The sequence below is a fragment of the Crocodylus siamensis genome, chromosome 2, assembly GCF_052110815.1.
Source record: "Crocodylus siamensis isolate JL-2025a chromosome 2, ASM5211081v1, whole genome shotgun sequence".
NCBI lineage: Eukaryota > Metazoa > Chordata > Crocodylia > Crocodylidae > Crocodylus > Crocodylus siamensis.
The window spans coordinates 201,840,019-201,861,761 of record NC_143396.1 but is presented as its reverse complement, the minus strand read 5'-3'; the positions used below and the strand labels follow the sequence as shown (position 1 = coordinate 201,861,761).

Here is a 21,743-nt window from a genome sequence, read left to right as displayed (position 1 = left end):
ATTACCTTTATTTCAAAGGTAAGGTTGCTCTTCAGTTCAACACTACCATGATCTTTATATGACTGCTATAAAATAATTAACACTTACTTAAAACTAATGGAGTTCTCATAGCCAGCCTGACAGCAGAACACATGCATTATTTCATGCAAGTATTAATGTGAAAAATAGAAGAGACATGACAGTGACCATCTGGACCTACTGTCCTGGGTGGGGATGGTCTTCAATGCTTACCAAGTTTAATCAAGTACAAAGTATTAAACTGCATATAGGCAGATCCATTACATACCTGTGGGAAAATTAAAAGGAACATGAACAAAAATAACCACAAAAAAGTTAAATCATGATATTTCATTAAAATCCTCCACCTCCACTGCCAATCTGCATGTGAATGTTTATCTTTCTGGAACAATGCTGTATTTTATAGCTGCAAGAGAAAAAAAATATTGGGGGGGGGGAGAGAAACAAAACAAAAATTCAGCTGTTTTTCTTTACTGAAGTGGCGTCAAGCTCACCTCAGGCCCCTGGCCAGATCCAGACAACAGGGGCTCCTCCCAGTAGCTGCATTGGGTCCCGGACCAGGGCGAGTGGAAGCAGAGCCCAGGCAGTGGGAGTCCAAGTACAAGCAGTGGCATGGGTGGGGGGAAAACAAACATCAAGCAATAGTGCTGGTGTGGAAACAGGGCAGCAGTATGCACTGGATAGGGAGAGGGCGGCAGCAGGCAAGCAAGGGCTGTATCAGCACAGCCCTCCCTAGTATCCTGCCATTAACAGCAAATGTCCATCAGGGTCAGGGGATCCCAAATTCTGCAGCACACTACACTCTACTGACCATGCCCCCTAGTTTCCAGTAGCTAGCGATGGGCCAGATGGAACAGTTCTGTAGGCTGGATCTGACCCAAACACTGTATGTTCAACACCTCTTCTTTACTGTATTCATCCTCAAGATGCTATCCTGATGGAAAAATCTTACTTGGACACTGTCTACAAGACTTCATCTCAAGATAGCTAGGTGATGTAATACCACACATATTAGGAAGAGAATACCCTTCATTTCAGCAGACTAAAGTCAGGGAGAAAAAAGCTCTCTGTAACTTGCCTCCACTAATGTTGCACATGGATAGCTATGCAACAGATCTAAAAAAATTTAAAAGTGTTCATCAGATGATTGTTTTATTTTACAAAAATTATGGAACGTTTATTTGTCAAATAAGACCAAGTTTTTTACTATCTTAGGAATATTGAAATATTGCAATGTTTAGTTTTTTCTAAGTTATGAATGAAAACTTTTTTTTTTTTAAAACAGGTGTAGGGTTGTTTGTTGTAAATCAATACAGTCAAACAGCTATATTTCCACCTTGTTTCCACACAGTGCATCTAAAAGTGCAATTAACACACCTTAAGGTTACTGCTTATTAATACAAGATGCAGCAAACTGTGCCCAGGAGTGTGGGTGCACACATTGACACATCAGAAACAAATCTGATCCCAATGGAAGCAGTTGAGTCCAGGGCTGCTTCTGCCCCCTGCCCTTCCTCTGGAGCCAGGGGAAGCTTCAGGCTCCTCCAATGCCAGCCCCAGTCTGGCAGGGGGCATGGAGGTCAGGCCTGGGCTCCAAGGATCAAGGGCAGTTGTCCCAGAGTGGGAGATGGTTCCTAGCTATGTGGAGCTCAAAATCCTAGCCCACCTCAGCAGTGCTGGCTCGGGGCAATGCCCTGTAGACAAGCAACAGGTCCAACCCGAGTTCTCTCCTTGCTTTGCTTGCTGAGAGAATGCTGGAGCTCTCTGTCCCTGGTCTTGGCACTGCTCAGCTCCTGGCTCCCCCCAGGTACTAACAGGGAGTGGGAGCTGACTGGGACATGGGCTGCACAGACAGCAGCAGGGCTGAGGGGACAGAAGAACTCTCAATCCCCAGCCTGGCGCCAGAGGAACAGAGAGCTGCCCCATCCCTTCAGCAAGCAAAGTGAGGGGAGAGCTTAGGGCTCTGCTGCCATTCAGCCACAGGGCATCACGCCAAGCCAAAGCCACTGAGCAGAAACACGATTCCAAACTCTGCACCGGAGCCATGGATAGACACCTCCCTCCGCCCCCATTAATCTAGTACCCATACTTGTTGGTACAAACAACCTGCGCAGTAGTGTAATTTATTGCCAAGTAAGTTCCATGCATGTGTAGACCAATGGTCTAATGACCATTAGATTAGTCTAATGCATAGTAAAGCATATTGTATAGATATGCCCACAGAGCGGGGCACTATTCCCATGGGCTCAAATCAAATGGAATATTTTCTGTCACCAGACTAAAAACTACTTTACAGATAAACATAATAATATAGGAGAGAAATAAGGATTTCTGTAGGTGATACCTTTCATGGCACCATCCGCATGACTGGGATAGTCTCTGATAAGCTTTCAAATGGATTCTAGGAAGTCTGTCTAAATCAGCTTCTCCAGATTTTGATACCTAGGACACTTTTAATCCGGATTAAAAATGATGGCATGCCTCACTTGCCAGGAACCTGAACCCATGTGTGGTGCTGCCTCAGCTAGGACCCAATCCTTCTGCACAGGGCCAGCATGGTCAGCCCGTTTTTCATAGCACACTTCTTCTACTGTTCTCCTAGCACACTAATATGCTCTGGCACACCCTTTGGGAATCACTGATCTAGAGTTTAGTCCAACCATGCAGTTGGTCCAACAAGAGACATTACCCACAAAACCCCCTCTCTCTCACATAGTTCCATTAAGGCTGCAACATCACTCTAATATTATTTGGATTTCCAATTTATACAGGGAGAAAAGAACCCTCCCTCCACATGTGGATTTCAGAGAGATAAACTGTTTAGTGTTTGTAAAGGAAATAACATAAAAATTAAGAGTGAGAGCTGAGCACTGACCAAATTCACTATTGCTCCAGTAATCATGAGTCATGTACATTGTCAGGTAAAATTAATTCTTGGTATTTGCTTCCAGGGCTTGAATCCTTAGGATTCACATTTTCATTTCCACCCTCCCTCCCCCATAATCAGATTGGCTAGAAACGTACTTTAAAAGACAGAAAGGAAAAGAAACGAAACGAAACAGTAAGGCTAAGATTCAGATACACCAACCATAATTCCCTACTTTGTGACTATGAAAAAAGGACCCAAAAATCTCAAAACTATGATTAAATTGGAGGAGGCAGCTATACTAGTATTATGCAGCACTCTATTGTGATTAAACCAGGAATTCATAAATTGTAAAGGGACAGTTACATACAGATTAAGAAAAGCCAATTGTATGCATAGATCTGCCCCTGGTTTGACCTTAGTCTTGATCTAAAAGTGCCACAGAGTTGTGCATCAAGCAAATTTTGCTAGTCTACTAACTCAACCTTAGAGCTTTGAACTTCCCAACACAAAAATACAGATGCATTTAAAAAAAATGCACATAAAAAAAAAAATCTCTCTCATCATTGGGAAAGTAAATGAAACAAATAGACAAATTAACTCTGAGCAAGTGTCAGATTTATCATTTTATTTATATAAGGTCCACAAAATAATGAGAGAGAGAGAAAACCAATTCCCTTGGAAGGAAAAGATGTAGTCCCAGAGTTTCCCCACATATTCATAAAAACAGCCACATGCTGTATCAGTTTAATCATAAGCTTGGAAGGCTTGTACCACATTCATCTTATAGAAAAGTAATTCTATTTTACCACATACACATTTATGACTAAACTAAAAAAAAAATAAAAATGCACAAACACACTGAATACTAAAGAGTTCAGAAAATAACAGATTTTTATTTTCTAACCCAATTTTGGAATGGTTTTGCTCGCAGCGTGACAGCAAGTTTGCTATAGTTTAACAAAAGCCATGCCTGGTACAGGCTGATGCTTTCACATTGATTTCTTGGAGTTTTGTGGTTGTTTTTTTAAGTTAACTGGGACAATCTAGGACACAAAATTTAACACATCTAGCAACTGGGCTTCAGGAACTGAGGCCTAACATACTATATTAAAAGGTATAAATTAGGTTTCTAAGGCAGCTTCAGGCACTGCCTTGTTTGGTATCGCTTACTGAGCAACAATGTTTCTCCAAACAAACTAAATGCACAAGAGGGTAAAGGGCAGTGAAGGTAATTACTGGAAGGAAATCCCTGGCTAAGCCAGAAAGGAATCATTAAACCTGTGCATACTAAATCACATCAGGAAAGTTAAAAATGAGGTAATCAAATATAAATGATACCCAAACCTACCTACAGGATTCTTAAAAAGGAAATTAAGGTAGTGTGTAACCTAAACTATGACTGTTTAAACAAACACAATTATAGAATCCCCCAGCTACATTCACTGTCAAAATTCATAGGCTTCCTACACCCAAGAAGCACTGATTAACCAAGTCATTCAGATGTGTGCTGAAGCCTAACTATAAGCTGGATTCAGTATTAATAAGCAAAAAGTAAATTATCTCTACAGATATCTCTTAAAATGCACACAATGCCACCGTGGCTTTCAAAATGTTTGAAATGCTTGCTTGGTCTTCAGGCTGGAGCTGTATTTTAAGGGTTATTTTGATGAATTAAGTGTAGCATGTGGAAATAAATGTGCTGAGTTCTAGTCAACTCCTTCCTCCAATGCCTCGGGCTATACTGCAGAAAGTGTAATGAAAGGCACTTGCGCAATCTTGGAGGAATCCTGCAGAATAGCAGGAACAGAATTCTCTCATTTTAAATGAGTTGCAATTCTGAAATAAAAATATCTATTAAGGGTTTAGCAAGACATTATAAAACAAAGATTATGTTCATGCTCTTCACTGCTACCTTTGGGATAACCTGAAAATACTTTTCTTAATACAGGCAAGAAATACTTCCAATGCACAAAGCAGGAAGGACCTCTGTATTTCTAAAATCCTTTGTATTTTAAAAGATATTACAAATACACTTCTCATTAATAATGTTCTTCCAAGGGTATAAACCAAAAATTAACTGATACCTATTCCTTTGGTTTGAGCCCTGGAAATTAGTCAGAGAGCATCATGGTTATCTGTCATTTTATATTATTCAAAAGTTGAGAGATTCATTAGAGAATGAGCAGAGAAAATTACGGAATCGAGTTGCCACAACAAGGTAATGAAATAGAAAAGTCATTATCCGTTTTTAAAATAGCAGAGATTAAGTTGCGATACAGCACTGAAACAAAAATATGAACCAGGAGACTACGATTACCCTGTGTTTTAGACACCGTGGGAGCTCTACCATCCAGACAAGTATTCAGCAGAGAGTGGGTGAAGAATCTTCTACTGTTTACTTAAAAAACATTTAATTAATTAAAAATCATTTGGATTGAATCATGAGGGAATAAATGTACTGATATTCATCCCATGGACCATGAATGAACCCAAGTAATATTTGAATTTAGAGACTAGAAAGACCTACCACATCACTGATTCTTAAGACACTCAGGTGTCCTCACATCTCCACTTGAATTGCCCATTCTCTCAAAATCAGAAGCCCCTTCTGCAACAGTTTAAAGGGACTCAACAATTTGAAATTTAAGTTATAAAAGAAAAAGAGAGACACATGGGACAAGGCAGGGGACATCTGTCATGGCTCTCTTCTGATTCAACTAATTTATGCAATGTCATAATCATATTTCTATTTTTAGTTCACATTATTTCATCTGAAAGACATAAATATAGGGAATAGACTACATAGGCTCTGTAGCAAACCAGGTCTCTCAGATTTAAACTGACATGGCTGTCTGCACTCAAAAAAAAAAAAAAAGAACTGACAACCCAAGCTACTGATGCAACTCAGATACCTATTTTTTACCTCTTGAAAAGCCCCAGGGGATGGACCTACATAAGATGCTGTACCGACAAGCTATGGAGACATACCATTGGTGGGCACTAACTGTGACACTGCCACTACTGCGCAGTAGCGTCAAAAATGACCTATGTGCCACCAGGACTGCGCAATACCAATGGGTACTGCATAGTGATTTAGTACTCACTGAAGAACTAAATGACTGCACAGTACCAACTACACAGTCAGGGGCACGTGTAGATGCACCCAGGGAGTACATTAAAGAACAGCAATTAAATGGGAATGCCAGTCTAGAATGTGCATATAGGAGAGAAGATGCAAAGAACATATATATGTATGTACAAAAACTTACTGGATCTAAAGCATTCTTTCAGGTACCCCTTGAACATTTCCATCAGACAACACAAACACTAATGGCATTACCATCTCCATATCAATTCTTCGGCACACCCCTTTTTTTGACCATGGCTAACGACACCACGCCCAGATAGATTATGCAAACTGGGATGCATAAATCCAGCTGTACAGTGGACCATACTGAGGGGAAGGAAACAAAGCAAGGTGGGAAGTCTGATTATCCACAACAATTCACTGTCCCACAATGCTGTGATGTCTACTGTGTTCTGCAGAACATGACTGTGTGAAAGAAAATAGAAAATTTAAGAACAAGAGAGTGAAGAGGCAGCAGAATTTGTAACACCCAAGCAAGCAAACTCTTCCATCTGAGGTCAACAGGACGTCCAAGTTAGGAGCACTCGGGCACACCCTTTCAAAACATTAGCTGGACAAGAACAGTAAACTCAATATTACTCCTTTGCTGTTTTATGAGTCACTTACAACTATGTTCATCAGTAGAATGAAGTTCACTGAGTGATTCAGATTGACTTGATAGGGCAGTATTTACTAGCAATTCATGCCAAGTGCTTGTTAAAGTTTTAACACTGTGCTCCTAATATTTTATGCATTTTAAGTTCTTTCACTTTCTTAATGATTTGTAAGTTATGATAGTATACAAAGACAAAGTTTATTAGGGGTGTGAACTGATCTTGTATTGATATTAAGTAGTAGCTGCCCAAATAGCAAGTTACAAAGAGCTTTCCCAGAAAGAACCCTATACACAAACAAGCTTCCAGGCACCTGTGCTCCTCAGCCTCAGGCTAGCTAGCAGCATGCTCCTAGGAAGGCCTCCTGTAAGACTTGTAGGTGACAGAGAACAAGGTAAGATGTTGATCACAGTGAAAATAGCTAATGACAGACCTCCACAGAACATGCAGCACCATTTCCACAGGTATGTGGCTTCTAGGAAACCTTGTCTCCCATGTAGCAGAGTTCAGAAAGTGGACCTGTGTCTAGTTCGAGAGATGGTATTAGAAGACTATATGCACTGCTCGTGCTATAATGCTAGTGACCCCCATTCAAACTGATACTGCAATATTCACAAAAAAGCCTATGAGCATGTGCATAGGCATTGTGTGTGCGTGCGCGCACACACACACACACACACACACACACACAAGCTAACATGACAAGCAATTTAAAATGCTAAAAGGAACATGCTGCTTTTCATATACCACAACTTCTCAAGTATAGATGAAGAAATAGTGATGGTCCCAAACACAGGTTCTTGCACAGGAAATTTGGTGCATTCAGCTTGCAAGCTTTGTGGGTTTCTGGATTCTGGATTTACATGGATGGCCCAATACACTGAGACAGTTTGAAAGAAAGAGAGAAACTGATCAGTGAAGTATTCAAACATGGATGTCTTAAGCTGAAATTCTCAAGAGTATCCTGTTCTATATCCCTTTAAGGCAATGCAAAATAAATGATTCATTGACCTAGTTATCCAAGAGATTTTGTCTCTAGTAAACACTCAGCATGTTACAGTGCCAGCAGATTTGCACTTGGAGTAGACACAATTTTTTTTTTTTTTTTTTTTTTAAAAACACACCTAACAAGACTCGCACAGGTTCTGTAAAATATTAACAGTTTGGTCAACCTTAGCACATATATTAAAGGCAAGTGTTAAAATCAACAGTGGTAAGAAAACACCAAAGCATCAACTGCCATGATTTCATAGTATAAGAGATGACTAAAAAAGTCTGGGTCAAAGCTATTTCTGCCTACCTAGTAATTATTCATTCAAAACTTCCATAAAGACTTCTGCCTGAGCAAGTCCTCATACATAGGGGTCTACTCAATTCAAGGCAGTGTTGCAGGCATATCGTGGCACAAACTGCCATTTTTGAGGGCTTATCATGGCAGCACTCCCCTTATCCCCAACACCCGATTGGCTGAGGGGCCCCAGTGGCCCTGCCCCCCACCGCCACTGATTGATGGAGGGCTGTCCATCAGACAGCCCCATCCCTCATTGCTGATTGGCTGAAGGGCATGCAGGCCTGCACCTCACAGCTGACTAGTGGAGGCGATCAGGGCCACATGCCAGACAGCCCTGTCAGCCAATCAATGGCGAGGTTCAAGGGTGGCAGCCATCTTGCCTGCTCAACTTCATGCAGGCAGCCCGCTTCATGCCAGGCTGCATGCCCAGGAGGACTGCTGGCTCCCACTGGGGAGCCAACATTTTCTTTCCCCCCCCCACCCCCAAATGAATTTTGCAGAGATTGCCCAATTTCACAATTCTACAAAATCCCCACAATTGTGATTGGAGTAGCTCCCTAGTCACATATGACCAAACTTGCAGTTCAAGCTACTGTACCTGTTAAAGCACCTTCAAAAAATTCTCTCTGGGGGTAAATTTTCTAAAGTCCAACTTTGGAATCCAGGTCTAACTTTCAAAAATACCTTAAGAGACATACAAGTCACTTCAGAAAACTGGACCCAAGTACCATCAAAAATAAAAGACAAAAGGTAACATCTGCATGTAGGCAGTTATCTATCTAGAGTTTGTTTTTCAAACTATGAAATGCAGCTTCATCTTACTCTCATCCCCCGCCAGGAAAATTATGTCATCCTTCCCCAGAAACACATTTTTCTCCCCTTTCTTGTTTGCATATCTTCTCTGAGAACAGAACAATACAAGACCTTACCATTGACAAAAGTGTTACGAGCGCTTTCAACAGCAGCCTCTAGAGTTCTTAAGCATTTAATTTTGAAGCCTACTACAGATTGAACTTGATTTTGTCATTGTACGAGTTATGCATGCAGAGTGATTGTAAAGCAACCCTTGAGGGGACACATCCACATATTTACCTGTATCATTTTTGCAAGTCACAGGTGGAAGAGACCTATATAACATCTAAGCCCAGCCTCTAAAATCCATTACAGAATTGTTCCCAATAAGTTTTATCCCAAGTCAATTTATTAAATTCTTCAAGCAACAGATGTCTACCATCTCTCCATGTAATTTAGGTCTACTGTCCAATAGTTTATGTAAAACAATTTCCATGATCAAATTCATATCTACATGTATTTGAACATAATGGAGCTCATTGATATTTCTGAAGCTGTGGGACAAGCTACTGACATCATTATAAATTCTTTAATAGGAATTCTTAGTACAGACAGTATCAGTTAGCCCTTTAGCATGTTATTCTGTATGCAGCTAAGGTTTGGGACACAAAGCACTGTGGTATCTTGCTTACTGAATGGTCTCTGGCTTCTCGTGTTTAGGATTTTTCTATAATCACAACCAGCTGCACAAAATTTTTAAATGATTTTTTTCCAAGAAATTAATAGGGCCTTTAAAGGCTTGAAATAAAACAACAACAACAACACACCAAAACACTCCACCACCGCAAAACAAGATGACAATGAAGCAGATGCAAATTAAAAAGAAACCACCTTAAAGGACAGTTTGAGGAAACAAACTCTCCAATTTTGGCTGGCAACAGAGTTCAAGGTCCTACATGGGAAAAATTTCAGGGAATGGAGTCTCAAGCCTTGAAGAGAAACATATCTGGATGGGGGCAGGGAGGGAGAAGAGAGATTGGTAGGGATTTATAGACTCCAGCTCACTATGGACTCTCAAATTTTCCTTCAACATACACATTTGAACCTCAGCCCATTAAAATTCCAATGCAAGATTCAGCTTGGTGGCTTCAACCAGCCATATTTTGTACAGCTCAGATTAATGCAAGCACTTTCCTAATCTAAAACCAGGATTTTTCCTAAATGGAAGCTGGTAAGTTCCTAGGTCCCTCCAATCATTCAAGGTGAAAAACAAGGCAGCTTCCACAGAATCATGCAGTTTTCATTCAAGCTGAAAGTACAGCTCAGCTCCACAAAAGGATTTAAGTAGAACAGGCCTCAGCACTGCACCACCTAACTTTCAGATTCCTTGATCTAAAACCTGAATTAAATGCCTAAATGCCTTAGTGCCACAGAATACGATTCACAAAGTCAGCAGGCTGAGTAGGGGGAAGGGAGGCATGCCTAAGCCAGTCAGTAGGAAAGAGCGAAAAGAGGACTGCATCCAAACTAGACCTAGGTGCCTAACTTAGGGCTGCAGGTAGGCACCTTTGGGTAATTATGATTCACAACTCAAACCACTCCTCCAGCCCCCAACGTGTAAGTGCTTAAAGTCATCTTTTGAATGCAAAAAGACAGGATCACACTTCTTTAGAAAAGCAGTCAGATGAAGAAGAGGAATAGTTCCCTGCCCCAAGGACAGTTTATGCATCTTGCACTAAAAAAAAAAATCATTAGATAAAATGCATAGATAGCATTCCTCAGTGCAGGAATTAGAAACCAGAACTACCCTGTTCCCAGAGAAGAGCCCTCATGTCACCAAGACAAAGTCATCTTAAGTCACCTTTACTCTCTCTCTACCCCCTGCATCCCCTCCCATCACTCCCATCTCCTGAACCTTGCATTTCCTTTCTAGACAGTAGCTTAGTTTCAACAGAAATGGTCAGAAGATCCCCCATCCCAGCCTTGCCTCTTCCCTACTAGACACATCCCTGAGATGCAAGTATGATGCACCTTAGGCCAAGATGGGCTTAGAACCCAAGTCTTTCACCTGAGTGAGCGATCTAACCACTGGGCTATCGTATAAAAGTTAGATGCCACACCACCTGCGTTTCTGGCCATACATTGGAACGGAAATAGTTGTGGCTGTTGTGCTTCATGTTGCATTCCATATTTCTGGAGCGAGTCGGACATGCCATGCATATACCCATCCTCTTAGATCTCTCAAATAAGTTAGGCACTTGGAATTCTAATTTGGGACACCCCAGTGGGCTTCCCAAAGAGATAAGCATTGGGACACTCAGCTAGGGCAAGATGGCAGTAATTCTGCATGCATTGCACAGCTGAACTTTAGACACACAAGTAAGGTTTCTGGTCAAAACTAAAGGTGCTCGTGGGTCTCTCAGGCATTTAGCAGTTAGGTTTTACATATGATGCCCTTGGACTTGTGCGCCTAAATTCCACCTAGGAAGAACTTTAGGCACACAACTTTCGGACCCTGAAGTGCTAGATCAGTCAAAGTCTTGTAAAACAAGGAGAGAAAGAATGAGAGATTAAGTTTATCAACCCAAATCCAGTTTAGAGTGCCAGGTAGGTCTGTATGAAGACAGTCTATAAGGTACATATCTATCCTAACTAAATAAGATATATAGAGAGCATAAGCTTTCGTGAACTAGCAACAACTTCACCAGATGTCATGAAAGGACAGCACAGGACAGTGTATTATAGTGAAGTGAGTGATTTGAATACCAAAAAAATGTGGGAAGAGAGGAGGGAGAGGAGGAGAGGCAGTGCTGGGAGAGGCATACAGGCAAGAGCACCCATAGGAACAAGTAGACCTGTATATGAAAGCTACAGATTAGGAGGCCTTTCACCTTTGCAGCTGAACTGTCTATCCTCCAACATGCCAAGTCAGTATTTAAATAAGTAGCTGAACTATTCCCAGTATAGGAATTAAAAATGTATTAAATAAATTTTTAACAAATAAAGCTCAAATAATTTAAAGACAAGAGGGTTATTTTACTGAACATTCCCCTTCTCCACTTAACTATTTCAGATGCTCTGGTGCCAAGCAATCCATCTCATTCTTCCCTAATCTTTGCTTTAGCTTTTCTCATTCTTTAGTGATGAAACAGAACATCTAGGTTTCCTTGTTACAATCCCAATGACTGAATGGTAACCCACTTGACAGAATGGAGTACAATAGTACCCTCTCACTTTAAAAATTCAACACATTGAAGTGTTTGGTTCGGGTGACAGGGAATAATTGGTCCCATTTTGTGGCTTGAAAGGGGATGAAATGAATGTAAGGGAAGATGGCTTCCCTAGGCATATTTCAGTGGGAACTATGTATCTGTATTCATATCTTGCATATCTGCCAAGTAAATACCAAACATCAAATACTGACAACCACAGTGTCCAAATATTTCAAGAAAATTGTCACTTAGTATCAAGTATCATTAAGGTTGAAATATGACCATAGAGTAGTCTGTTGTACGGTCACAACATTAATGCGGGACTGCTGAAATGGATTTGTTCTACATCTGGGATTCTGTTCCCACAGCAGCATATACAGTGTCATGCGAAGTAATGTGACTTTGGCAAAAGCACCCTGATTACTAACAGCAAACGTTGTGGCTAACTTACCAATTCACCATGAAGTCTGAAGCCTGCAGCCCTCTGCCCTCACAGTCCCACTCCCTGTTTGCAAGGACAGGAATGAAATATTCCATATGTTTTCTTTGTCAGTAACATAGCTATTGAAAGCCCAACCCTATTAGTCTCCCTGCTGAGGGACTGGGTCAAGCTATTCATGTGTAACCATGCAGATGTCAAGAAGGTAATGGAAAAACTCCCAAACAAAAAAACATTTTCACAGAACAAAGTTATAAAATGCACAACTGCATTTCCAGCATTAAGTTAAACTAAACAGATTACTGCAAAGACTGCACACATATTTATGAATTCATTGTTAATCACGTTGTCATCTAAAAGTCTCAACACATTGTCTCAAAATGTTAAGCAAAACCATTCAGCAAGCTCATCACTTTCCTATACTTAGCTTATTAAAATAAGAGTTATTACTCTTATTTTTGAGGAGGAAAAACTCTGAAAAACAGTGGTAAGGACCCAGTATACAACTGTTCATTTCTTAAAATCCTGATCCTTCAAGGCACTAAGCATTTCTCAGAAAGTGCCGCACCAATTCATATCATCACTGAGTTCATCTTCACTAAGAAGAAAGATTAAATTTATTAACAATTGTGAAAAAAATTAAGTTGTCTCTTTGTAAAGACAGCAGCACCTTATGTAGGCAGGGGCTGTTCCATATTGTGCAAGCTTGGATGGTTGGGATGTGGGCTTTCCTCGGGAATATTTAAAACAAATTTGCAAGGGAATTGCCACCCTACACAAACACATGACAAATTCCACAAGACTTGCAATAAGTTCTTCAAATATCTGAAGATCAGACTGGAGTCAGAGACCTTGGAAGTCTCTGGTCAGATGCAAATTGCTTCTTTCAAAGGTGGAATGCTGAAATCTTAAGGCTCAATAGGAAAAAAACACTTTAAATTATCAGACATCTTAAAGACTGTACACTCTATAGATCCAATTACTGTAGTTTTATAACCACCGATTTTTTTTTTTTAAATCAAATATTCCCTGACATTCAGTTTCTCAGTCATTTATTTGTTTGGCATTAAAGGAGCTCCAAGAGGCTTATAATCCTGGATAAAAACCAGAAAATCCTCCCATGTCTATTGTTCTTGTCTGGCCTGTTCAGAGTGGCACTAACTCCAGAGATAGCTGTGACCAACCTGACTGTGTAAGAAGAGAAGCTGGCACAATTACGTGGGATTTAACTGGGATTTCTGAGGCTTCTAGGAACTGGTGAGGGAAAAGACAAAAGTTATCTTGATGATAGCCCCACAAAGGCGATCTTGCTCTTTGAAAATGTATCCCACCTTTATATTGGCAGAACTCCATTCTGAAGTTACCCAGAGCACTTAAATACCCTCAGCACAGCAGCTTGCTAACAGAACATAGCCTTCATTTTGTGACCCGACTGGCCATCACAGGCCTATGCTTCAATATTATCTCTCCTACCTTAAAGGCTGAACACAGACAAGGTCAGAATCACAAAATCAATTTGCTGTACATTACAGTGTCGAGTTTCCACAACAGTGGGAACACTTTAAACATAATATGACCCAATTTAAATGATGTACCTAGCTGTATTTAAAAACTGTTCAGTTCTTCACTTATGGCACGGGGAAAAAAAAAAGTCATTTTTTTAACATTTGAGTTGTGAAAAATGTATTACCCTTATACACCTCAGTGCAACATTCATTATATGTTCCAAATGTCCTTGCTTAAAAACAAACAAAAACCAAATCTCATTTGTGTCACCATTATTACATTACTTTCCAAATACCTGAAGTCTGTGTTACACTTGATGTTCTCTCAACAATTGAACTCCACTAGACTCGGTTGCTCAGCAATTGAGTCAATGTGGTTTTATTACCCACCCTGGACACGTACAGAAGTTATTTCAGGAAAAAATAAATAAATAAAAATCTATACTCCAGAATTTATAGCCCACAAATACAATATACCAGCAACATGATGAGGCTGACAAAATACATAGTAAAGTTTATACTTCCAGAAAATAAACATACACCTTTCCCAGACATCATACCTAGTGGTCTACCCACCTCGAGCAGGCAGCTGGCTGATTTTGAGGGCAGATTGTGAGGCTGGCTGACATTTGAGGACTTTATCGTAGCCAGGCCCTCCGGTGGCCCTGTCCCCTGCCACTGATTGGTGGAGACGGCTAGCCCTCAACAATGACTGGTGTAGAGGGGCAGGACCACACAACTCAGCCAATCGATGGCTAGGGGTGGGGGCAGCAGCCATTTTGCCTGCTCACCTTCATGTTGGCACCCTCCCTTCACCCTTCCCAGGGCAGGCTGGAAGGTATGCCATCTCAGCATAATTTAATTACACTTTCCAGGCATTAATATGAGCCACCATATATGGTCCCAAGCTAATAGAACTTGTGCCATCAGGGAACTGGGCCACTGACTTCTACAGGAGTAGGCCTTGAAACAGCTTCTCATACATTTTCTTAGTGAGAATGATGGAGAGAGAGAGAGAGAAAACGAACATGTGAGGACCTTTAACCCTCCTATTTCCTTCCACAAGAGCTCTCTGGCAACCACCATATTTTCTTGCATAAAACACGCACTTTTTTCCAAAACCAGCTGATATAAAGCACCCTCCCAGTGTGGGCATGAGAAATGTGGATTCCCACAGGTGTAGAAGTTTGGCAGCATGGAAACAGTGGCAGGTGGCAGTGATAATTGCCACGGCTCAGGCGGTCAATGTAATTAACGCCGCCAAATTTCCAGACTGGCTGGATCAGGCCAGCGTGCAGGGTTCACATGCGGCTCCTGACCCAATGGGCTGCCACATGGGATCAGTTCATAGCCAGACTCAGTGTATGACCCCAGACCCAGCACACCAGACCAGGCCAGCGTGTGTGGTTGGTTCGCATGCCCCATCTGGTCCACAGGGTTGGCAGCAGGCTCAGGAGCAGGTTCAGCTCCCTAGCTGCTGCTACTCACTGGTATACTACAAGGTACATTTTTTTTTCTTTGTGCTGCCTTTCAAAAACAAAAAGGAGCATATTACATTTTGGGACATGTTGCAAGGGGAAAAATACAGTATTTAAATACAAGCAGGCAGAGAGATTAGAAGAAGGTGTAGTGTATTTCTAGCCGATTTAAAGACAAATTTAACAACTGACATTAAAGCAAGCCAGCAACAGATACCTCTCTGCACACAGATTGACAATACCTTATTGAGTGAACTGCATGAGGGCTTGAAAAGGAGACATGAAAAATGAAGAAAGAGAGGCAGAGCAAGGTGCTGGAACAACAGCCTGCTGAGGCACCTAACATCTGCTAGGATGGCTGCTGGGGTTTTCTAACAGAGTATGGGCCCTGGACTCAAACCGGATCCATATTTATACCAGCCACCTGCTAATAAGGGTCTCATAAGTTCCAGAAGAGGAACTTAGTCTTCTCCCATCAATCCTCCATCCATCTGCCCAGCCTCCTAGAAACAGAACAGGCTGCACTTCATTTTTCTCTTCTGCCTTCTGCCCACTGGAGAGGAGGAAAGGTTTCTAATGTTATAGTCTGCCAAGCAGCAACAGAAGCACAAAGCTGATATGATTCTTGACTATGTCACTGCTACCCACAGATGTCCAGACAGCATTGTAGAAGCTAAGACATCTTGTTGATTTTATTCTGATAGTTTTTTAAACTATTAGCAGCAGCAGAAACACAAGAGCTGTCTGCAGAGTTTGTAGAAAGTCTGCATCAGCTTATATTTTGTTTTCAGAAAGGTTATCTTTGATTTTTTTAAAAAAAAGGCTAGTTTGCCAAAAGGACCAAGAACCCAGCAGTTCCTTTTCACTTTAGAAGGAGATGCTCTCAGCCCTGAAATCTAGGCCAGTACTTTTCTCTGCAAATGCTCAATCTCAAGCAAAAATTGATGGCTTAGAAAACAAGGAGTTTCTCATGGTTTTTTTTGAATCCCTGAATTAGCCTCAAGGTTTGGATTTTTTCCCCTCCCATTTTCAACAGATATTTACTAGTCAAAGCCTATCAAGAGCTAAAAGGTAATGATTTACCAACACACACTTGTTTAAACTGAAGTCCTGAAGTTTTTCACACCACAAACTTGATTTCAGTGCTCCCTGAAGTCACATGCATGAACCTTTGCTAGTCAGCATCAAATAAGAAGTGACACATGGCTGACAATAATGAGTTCAAGGTGCAAAAATAAGTGCCAGATGCCTGACAAATTAGACACTGTGGTAAAGGCACTGAGTGTTGTGGGAAGAAGGGGAGCCAGACACCAGATTTGTTGGCAATTCTTTTCACACTTTATTTAACACCCACAAACCACCAAATATCTTCACCTTCCTGTGCAAGATTTATAGTTGTATATTACATACACTAAAAAAAGACAGTCAGGTTAAAAAAAAATTACACTTCTAAGGCTCCAGTCCTGCAATCATATCTGCCTGAGGAACCCACAGTGAAGACAGCACAACTCCACAGTCAAAAGACCCTGTCCCCTAATTGGAATGGACATATCAGTCTGGATTCTGCAGGGTTCTCATCTACCAGGACCTACAAGAATCCAGTTTAAGTCGCTACTCATTTAGTACCATAGATGCAAGGGTCCATGTTCACAGACCAAGATGCAGATACAAAATGCTTAAAGCACCAACTGAGAAACAAAAGTGAAAAATGAAATCCCATTTAATTCTTCACCGTTTACACTGTTCCTTTAAGTGTCAATAATGAACAATGAAAAATATATTTGGTTGCATTTCAGTACCATGTCAGTTTTATTCTCTTCTTAAGCATTACAGAAAGCAGGAGTTACACAAATACTACGGTGCAATATTTATTTCTAAAGAACCACTGTTAATTTTTTGATATCATAAAAATATTTTCATTCATGCATCATCATCCCCATATTTTTTTAAAAGAAAGAATGCCTTTCTACAAGTTAAACTGTACAGATAGTGTGCTTTAAAATAAGGGTGCCTTTCTACTATATGGAGGTTGGTGAGCTTTATCCCTTGCCATATACCAATGATGCCTTGACAAAGGAAAACCAAAGTGTGCAACTGTAAAACCTTCAAACCGCTAATTAGATAAGACTTTTCTATCTCAGGAGCATTGTAATTATGCTACATTTTCAAGACTCAAGGTCATGTCTGACCATACTTACTTCTCAGCATCCCCCCCTCTGTTAGGCAATGTTAACGCACATCCACCAGCTTAAGAATCTTACACATCAGTAACCAGTAACTGAATCTGATTATATCCATCTATATTTGCCTTATATCCAATGCATCAAGTATGACAACTTGCATTTACCTGCTAAGTTAGTTATAAAATCCCAAATTAAAGTTATAAAAATACAGGCGGAGACCAAGCAGAACTAGTAAAGTTACATTATAATCCTGTCAAATATATATTAAGTCAGCAGAAATGACCTGCTCTTACTAGATTCAAGCATAGCTGACAAAGCACACTTGAGACAAGAATATTACAAATCTCCAAGGAGATCATCTCCTCTCACATGCAGAGGCATCTCATTACCAACTAACTAGACTTTGCTCATTTTAAAACACATCCTGAGCTTAAAACATCACTGTATGGTTTTAGAGTGCAGCATTGAATAAAATCTGGCACTGTGACTAACAAAAATCAAGCAGAGGCAGGGTAGATGCGCACCTTATAGACTGTCAAAATCAGAACATTTCATTTTGCATGTCTAGCATATCATTGGCAGGGATCTTCAGTGACCAACTGTATAGCTGGGGAGCTGATGGACAAGCTTTTGAGCATAACCTTGTCCAACAGCTCTCCCAACTACACACTTGATCATCATCACTAAACATCCTTGCCTCAGATCTCCTAGACCTAGACCGTCATATCATAACAATAGAAAGAGTCCACCCCTACTATCATAATCACTAGCATAAGTAGCAGGGCTGTCTAAAGCAAGGAATTCTTTTCTGTGCAGTATATCTGGGAGAAAGGGAAGACTAAAATAAATATGCACAGTAAGAAAGGAAGGTATCTTAAAACAAGTGTAGATTTTCTCAGCGTAAGTAGAGAAACAGACACGTGCAATCACTAGCTTCTGTTCTTCTGCACATTGTGTGTTGGGCAGGTACGAGGATGCCCAAGGTCTTCAAAATGCAAGCACGAGAACTAGCTAATAGTGAATTAAAGCAACTACCTGAGCCACCTCACCCCCTCTACCCTATGCCAAAAGGGGTGGGGGAAAGGAATGGTTAGTGTGGTAGGGGAAATAGAAGACTGTTTGGAATTTTAAGCTTAAGAAAAAAAAAACTGCGAATTCACTTCCGGTAACCTTTGCTGAGCAAAGCCCCAGCCCCAAAGCCCTGTAAATGCCAGCCCCAGACATGATTTTCTGGAAAAAAATTGAGCAGAATAGAAAAATAGTAAATTATAAATGAAACTGTTTAGCAACCATATCTATATCAGAGGTGTGGCTTTACTAACAGATTATAACCACTACAGACAATGAAGTAGTGTTACAGATATTCAAGGATGTAGCAGTTTTGTTTAATAACAAGAGTCAAAGCAAATAATCATAATTCCTTCTGCTTACAAAACATTCTGCACCAGAAAAAAAAATATCTTGAAGCACTTCACAAAGTTCGGCCATATCTTCATTTTGCCTGCACAAAAATTAGAACAGTGTTTAGTAGCTAGTTTTCAGCTGCACCTGATCTCAGAACTCCCTTCTCTAATCTCTTGAACCAAAGAAAAAGGAAGAGTCAATTCACAGTATTACACGGTAGTGTAAGATCAAAAAGTACTACAAAACATGTGGGACTTAGTAACCTATCCTTACCAAACCCAAATGATTAAAAAAAAAAAAATCCATCTCTCACATACATCTAAAACTCTGACCATTCGTGCTAAGTATACTTAATATTTAAGTATACTTAAATATTTATACTTTGTCACTCAATTATGTTTAGAAATAAGAGTACCAAAACAAAGCAAAAACAAACTTAAAAAGATTTCCAAGTATACTCTGAACATTTATTCTGGCAAAAGCAGTTCGGTATTGATTGATGAACAGGCATCGTAAGTTGACATAACGTGCCCAGCAATGTGTTTTGCAAAAGTAGTGAAACTTTAGTAATACAAACCCTGAGCAAGGTCCATGCAATATCTTAGACTAGCCCTCTGCTATTAAATCTTTACAGAGGAGGAGTGGAGATTAGCAAAACTACCAAAGTGAAAGCTGGAAAGCCTTCTCCAGTCATCTCACTCTATGAGGGGAATGCTTATTCTTCAATTAAAATGTTATTATAAAACTGTTGAACGCTTAACATGAATGCCAACTGGCAAATCCTGCCTAAAGAGTGCTAACTCTCTCGGCAGGCCTTTAAGAAACTATCCCAAGAGAAAGCACGAGCTCTACCTCCTTAAACCAAGACTATTAAAAACATAAATAAAGCTGTATCCGAGACAGGCTCTCACAGGATTACATGTTGAAATGCATAACGTTCTGTACAACAGAACATTTTGGCGTCCTTAATGAACACATGCACCTACTGCAGAGTGGCAAGGAAGGCTTGGAAGAGGACAGTTCATCGTGTTAGTGAACCCACGTTCAGGGTGAAAAAAAAAAAAAAAAGAGGGTGGGACTTGGACTGCAAGGATGAGCACGTGGCGCTCAGTCGCCCTTCACTCCTGACACACAGCCCAAGTCTAAGCATGCTCCAAAGAAGACGTGCATGCTCATCTTCTTGCTGCCTTTCAAGGCAACCTTCCAAATGCAACCCGGGCAGTGTGAGCACCTGCCCCATTTCCTGCCTTTAATATTTACCTTGCATTTTTCTCCTCCTTTTTTTTTTTTTTTTTTTTTTAAAACTGAGGCCACCTCATCTCTCTTGGCCTTGCATACCTGAGCAGCTAGTCACCTTAACCCTGTGCTGCCCAAATCCAGTTGAAAGTGAGCCCCTTTCCCCCTCTCTCCCTTTCCAAGCTTTCCACAGCTGCCATCTTACGTCTGCTGCCTTAGGGACCTTGTCCTCACCTGGCTGCCTGTGCCGTGACACCCAAGTAGACAGGCCAGCAACTGTCCTGGCTCGCATCCTCCGGACTGGAGACAGCCTGGAGGGACGGGGACAATCCTCCTGCCACTTCCAAATGGCCAAGAACCCCCCCACAAAAAAAAACACAGCCTTTCCCCAGATGGTCAGAGGCCTCCCATCCCTGGGCAATGCCCAAGGGAGCTCCCAAGGCCCCAGAGAGGCGCAGCCTGGCCCCGACCTGCTGGTCTGCCCCTCGGCAGGCTGGGCTCGGCCAACAAAGGGCGTTTGCGGGCTGCACCTGGGAGCCCGGGCTGCCCCGCCTTCCCGCCCCGCACATCTGGCGGGAGCAGCCCCGGCCGGGGGCAGCGGGCGGTGGGCCCCGGCCCGGTCTCGGCCGCACTCACAGGGCGTGGATGAAGGCGCTGAGTCCGTCGGGCACGGCGGGCAGCCCGCGGCCGGAGCAATCCACTCCTCCGTCCCCATCGCAGCTGCAGGGCGCCGGACAAGGCGCGGAGGAGGCTCCTCCGCTGGGCCCGGCCGAGCTGCCGAAGCCGCCCCAGGCGAGGAAACCGAGCAGAGCCAGGCACCGCATCGCGATCGTCGTCGTCTCCCGGCCCCGGCCGGCTCGGGTCCCTCGAGGGCGGAGGCGGGTCGCGTCGCTCCGCTCCGCGCTGCTCAGCGCCCCGCGTCCTTCCCCGCCGGCGGCTCCATGGACAGGCGGCGGCTCCTCCCCGGCCGGGCTCCGCTCAGGCGCGCAGGGCAGGCGCCCGGGGCTCGGCCTCTGCCATCGCCGCTGCTGCCTTGCCTAGGGCCGGCCAGCCATGCCTGCCCTGCCCTGCCTCGCTCCCGCTCCCCACCAGCCCCGCGCCGCTGCCGCAGCCGCAGCCGCAGCGCCGGCTCCTTTTCCCTTCTAGGGCTGCGCTCTGCAGCTCCGAGCCCCGCCGCCGCCGCTGCCCTATGCAAAGCAACGAGGTGCATATGCTAATAGCCGGGCTCTGCCAGCGCCCGCATTGGTGCAGACGAATTCTCAGCCTGGTTAATATGCAAAGAGGTGCCCGGCCGCATCCAATGAGCGCGGGGCGCTGCGGGACGTGGATCGCTCGCTGGGCGTTCCGCCGACCAATGAGGGAGGCGGGTTAGGCCCAGTGGGATCCCTGCACGGGCCAGATTGGCAGGTCAAGGTTTGGCACAGGGCAGCAGAGGGGGGAGGTGGCTGCGGAGGGACATCCACACCCCTCCCAGAAGCATACAGGGACAGGCACACACGGGCACACGCGCGCACACGCAACGAAAAGCTTACATACATATACACACACTTGGAAGCTTGGTTCCGCTTCATTCCA

At 42.5% G+C, this 21,743-nt stretch overlaps 1 protein-coding gene across 2 annotated transcripts in view; it reads right to left on the bottom strand.

Annotated features, from left to right (window-relative positions):
• Positions 1–21,402, bottom strand: part of LGR4 (leucine rich repeat containing G protein-coupled receptor 4) — a 113,625-nt gene extending 92,223 nt beyond the window's left edge. For both annotated transcript variants that reach the window (XM_090032822.1, XM_090032823.1), the window contains exon 1: positions 20,805–21,402. In XM_090032822.1, coding sequence (XP_089888948.1) covers positions 20,805–20,992 — 188 coding nt within the window. In that variant the 5' untranslated portion in view covers positions 20,993–21,402. The remainder of the gene's footprint in view (positions 1–20,804) is intronic.
• Between the last annotated feature and the right edge of the window lie 341 nt (positions 21,403–21,743).